General features: G+C 53.1%; 4 protein-coding genes across 4 annotated transcripts; all 4 read right to left on the reverse strand.

The window, feature by feature from the left end:
- Nucleotides 1–2: 2 nt before the first annotated feature.
- DQ04_04111040 (hypothetical protein) lies at nucleotides 3–395 on the reverse strand (the record flags this gene model as incomplete). Its single annotated transcript, XM_009313341.1, has 1 exon — nucleotides 3–395. A coding segment is annotated over one exon (393 nt), but the record flags the coding sequence as incomplete, so codon positions are not given.
- Nucleotides 396–731: 336 nt separating this feature from the next.
- DQ04_04111050 (hypothetical protein) lies at nucleotides 732–2021 on the reverse strand (the record flags this gene model as incomplete). The annotated part of the gene is made up of 1 exon (XM_009313342.1): nucleotides 732–2021. The coding sequence occupies one exon, from the start codon at nucleotides 2019–2021 to the stop codon at nucleotides 732–734; it is 1290 nt and encodes a 429-aa protein (XP_009311617.1).
- Nucleotides 2022–2564: 543 nt separating this feature from the next.
- On the reverse strand, nucleotides 2565–3203 carry DQ04_04111060 (putative UPF0598 protein C8orf82; the record flags this gene model as incomplete). Its single annotated transcript, XM_009313343.1, has 1 exon — nucleotides 2565–3203. One exon carries the CDS (start codon nucleotides 3201–3203, stop codon nucleotides 2565–2567), a length of 639 nt encoding a protein of 212 aa, XP_009311618.1.
- Nucleotides 3204–3542: 339 nt separating this feature from the next.
- On the reverse strand, nucleotides 3543–4064 carry DQ04_04111070 (amastin-like surface protein-like protein; the record flags this gene model as incomplete). The annotated part of the gene is made up of 1 exon (XM_009313344.1): nucleotides 3543–4064. One exon carries the CDS (start codon nucleotides 4062–4064, stop codon nucleotides 3543–3545), a length of 522 nt encoding a protein of 173 aa, XP_009311619.1.
- Between the last annotated feature and the right edge of the window lie 96 nt (nucleotides 4065–4160).

Consider the following 4160-nt stretch of genomic DNA (forward strand, 5'->3'; position numbering starts at 1 on the left):
TCATAATAGTTATAACCGACCACAGCCTGAATCAAAGACGCATCTGTAAAGGCGCGTTCTGCCTCCAGTAGGTGACCCTCGCACTCCAGCATTTCACCCTTATCGGCGAGATAGCAGGCTCGCCAGGCTTCTCTTTCGTCGTGAGTGAGTTCTTCACACTGCGTGAGGGCTTCGCCAAGCCGCTGTAACACCTCCTTGGCACGCGTGAGGTGGCCCGTGCGCAGGAGACTCATCGCCAGAAGATGGAGAAGTGTGCATTTATCAAGAAGACCAGTCTGCGCTTCACTGAGAAGCAACTGCTCCACCAGTGCCGCACAACGGTCGTACTGCTCCAATTGAAAGAGCTGCTGTGCACCGTGCACGCCACTAGAACCGGTGTGGCTCACACCACTCATCTGCTAGCATCCAGAATGCAACCCTCCACCCTTTAAGAAAGCAACACCCAATGAAAAAAAAAAAAAAGAAACACAATCTTGAAAGGGACGCTCGCCCGACAGCCTTCCTCACCTCCGTACTCTTTGGAACAGTGAAGTTATTTAGACGACAAGATGCTCGCAGACACACCGGGTTCAATGATCTCGTTTTTTTTTCTTTTTGGTTAATAATCATGAGCTGATGTGGAGACGCACCCATCGCTCATTCACCCTTTTGGAGTTAGAATCAAGCGGGACAGACGGCTAATCAAGCACATGCCTGCGCGGAGGCAAATTCGCGTACGTGCTTCCGTGCGGCTACGCAGTGCCGTCCTCCTTTGCTTCCGCCGCCCGTCGCCGGTGCGTTGCCAGCGACTCATGCACCTTATAGCTTTGTGTTGTGACGGCCTCCTGGCAAATCGTACAGGTGGAGTGCACAATATCAAATCCACTCTCAAAGAATGCGTTGCCCGCCGCCGCCTCGCGCCGCTTCTGCTCTTCAGACACGACCGTCACCGGCCCAATGAAGGACGGCATCTTCTGCACCAACTTGCCAAATTGAGTATACGTCGGTCCAGTGGCCATCGGCGAGCCCAGACAGCTCTGGTGGCCCTCGCTCTGCAGGTGGTTCGTCACGCTGACCTGATGCGGCGCCAGAAACAGGCGGCAGTGGCGACAGAATAGCATCGCGCCGGGGCTCTGACTGACGAGGTGCTGTGGCATAATAGGAGAAGCTGCCGCGCCGTTCTTGCGACTGGCAACTGGTTGAGGTGCGCTGGCCACCGCCGCCCTGCTGCTCGTCGTCACGCCCTCCTTGTCTTCGACCACCTCAGCCACCGCCACTGCCGCCAGCGTTTGAGGATGGACGGGCTCGGAAACACCCCTCCGCACATCGCCACCGCCCGTGAGGCAACCCAGCGCGCTCTCTGGCACCCCCGGGTTCGGCGGGGGGATAACGACGTTGGTTGTGCCGTCATCGGCCGGCCTCATGTTCTGCACATATGCCTGCTGAAATAATGGTGGCAGCGGTGGAGGTGTTGGCGACGATGCTGCTGCTGCTGCTGCTGGTATAATCGATGCTGTTATAGGGGCAATACTGCCTGATGCCGCCATATCCACCCGTAGCGGGGGGAGCGGCGGCCGCACGTATTCTCCTGTACCGCTGCCGCTACAACCGCTTCTCGAACTCCGCGGTGGCGTTGAGTCACGGCCTCCATGATGCTTATCTGAGTCGTACGTTTTTCTAGTATCACTGCTTCTGCTGCTTACACGGTCCGACAAATCATGGAAGTTATACCCACGCCTCTTAGCCTCGACATGCACAACACGGAGCTTGTTCTGTAGAGCTTGCACCTCCTGCTTTCGGAGGTCCAACTGCTGCGTGCGCGTCTCCAAGTCTCGCTGGCACTGCTGAGCCTGCTGGCGCAGATCTTCCAGGGCGCAGCGCAACTCTGCGTTCTCCGCCAGCACCTTTCCGTCCACCACAGCACTCACAGGGACCGCCGGTGACACCGTTGTTGCTATTGATGGTTCTGGTGCCTCACCAGAAACGTAGCGCCGTGCCACACGCATGACGTGGTCAAGCAGAATAGGCCCATCACCACTCATCCTTACGCAGGTGCCGGGAAGACAGCCGGGTGGCTGGTCCCCTGCGATGGTAGCGTACAACACACGGCAAGACAGCTGCGTCCCGGGCACCGCTCTAGAGTTGCTGCTTGTCATTACAGGAGATCAAACAACAATGCCTGACACACCTATGTAATTCTATTCCTTCCATAAACCGAGAACAAGAGAGAGAGAGATAATATGAGAAGAGAGAAAAACCGATGTAGGCTTCAATGATGCATAAATCGTCGCAATGTACCCACACCATGAGAGCTTCCTAGGCCATACCAAATACACAAGCTCAGACGAACATATATATATATATATATATATANACATACATACATACATACATACATGTATATATATATATCTATATGTATATATCTACGCATAATCGATCTTCAGTAACATAGCCAAAACCGAACGACTCAAACGTACCACTCTTCATAAAAAAAAAGCAGTAACAATAACAAGTGTTACACACAAAAAAAGCAAACAACAACAACAACAACAAAACATTCTTTATGCTCTTTCTTACACCTGTCACTCATCGGCGAAAGGAATAACACACTTCTTTCCGCCCCACTCCAGGACGTAATGCCCGTCACTGTCAAGCTCCTCGCAGACAAAGTCAAAGCCCAACTTTAACCCCACCTGCGCACCCACCAAGCCGCGCGGATCAGCGAGCGGAGCACCGCGCCGAAGTTTCTTCAGCGTTGTAATGGGGTGCAGCAGCTTCCCCTCACGCGTGACGGTCAGCGCGGCTGGCTGAAGTGGCTCCTGCAGCGACTCGCCAAAAAGGAGAATTCCACTCAACTCGTTGCAAACCGTGCGGTTAAAACTGTAGTCGGTAAAAACAACCGGAGCATCCTGCACCTTAAGAAAATTCATCTCCTTGCCACAAATACTCACGTACGGAAAGTGATGAAGGAACTCCTGCGGCCACAGAACAGTGCCGTCGTCCAAGCACACCTCCTCCGACTCACTGCCAGGTTCCGTGAAGTTGGCCAAGCTGCTGTACTGCAGGCGCAGGTAGAAGAAGTCAAGAAACGCCCGGTCGCGTAGGTGCGTTGGCCCTGACGGGATGCGCGTGCCCTCAACGAGCCCTTTTATGTCGAACACATGGAAGAGGTGACCGCGCTCGTTAAGGTAGTAGAAGTAGCGGCGCACCACGGCTGCCATTGTGAGACGCCCCTCCCCTTCCCTCAACACCACACACACACACACGACACAGTCTTTGAACGGAGAGAAGAATAACAGCACGGTGGGGTGCGGCGAGGGCGCCCAGTGCATGTGTGCCTGCGCCTGCCAGCATACACACAGTGAAGACTACACATGGAGTAGCATCTCAACAATGACAGTAATGCACGGCAGGCCGTTATACTCACAACAGAAATAAACAAAAGGCATAACAACAAGAAAGCCCCACACGGCTTCGTAGAAAGGGTAATACGCACTTGGAAGTTTCTCATATTTGGTCAAACTGAAAGCGAAGAAAACGATTCACTCTTCTTTTCCTCGCTAAAACAAAACCATTACGCCGGAGACAACCGAGGCGAGTATCTGCACGAACCACGATGCCAACAAAAGGCCAAACCCCACACCATACCCGTAGGAGTCGCCAATGGCTTTGTTCCGCTTCTTATCACACATGGGCTCATTGTATACGTTCGCAATGCAGGCCCAGCACACCATAAGTGTTAAAACGATGAGCATGCTCAACAGAAAAAGAATCATATTTGACAGCCGCATTTTACAGAAGAGTGAAAGTGCAGCAAGAGCACTATTTATGAGTGCGAGAAATATGCTGATGATGGCAAAGGCGGCTGCCGTGCTTATCGTGTCACGCCTCTGTTTGCATGACCACCTCGTTCGTATCGTTTCACTGCCACAGTCCGGCTTGTAGCCCCACATAGTGTAGCAGGCGTCCGAGAAGAGCGACCGGTAGATGTCTAGCGGTGTGGCAATTAGAACAGCAAGAAAAACAATGGCCTGAAGAATCAGGAATATGAGGTGCTTCGTTATGCTAAAAGCGACGCACATGTTGCCGCAGAAACGTCGAGTGTTATACTTCACTTTAGCCTATCGGCTCCTTTTTGCCTTGCTGTGCACAGCACGACAACGACGAGAGAGAGAGAG

Source organism: Trypanosoma grayi (genome assembly GCF_000691245.1).
Source record: "Trypanosoma grayi strain ANR4 Tgr_411_V1, whole genome shotgun sequence".
NCBI lineage: Eukaryota > Euglenozoa > Kinetoplastea > Trypanosomatida > Trypanosomatidae > Trypanosoma > Trypanosoma grayi.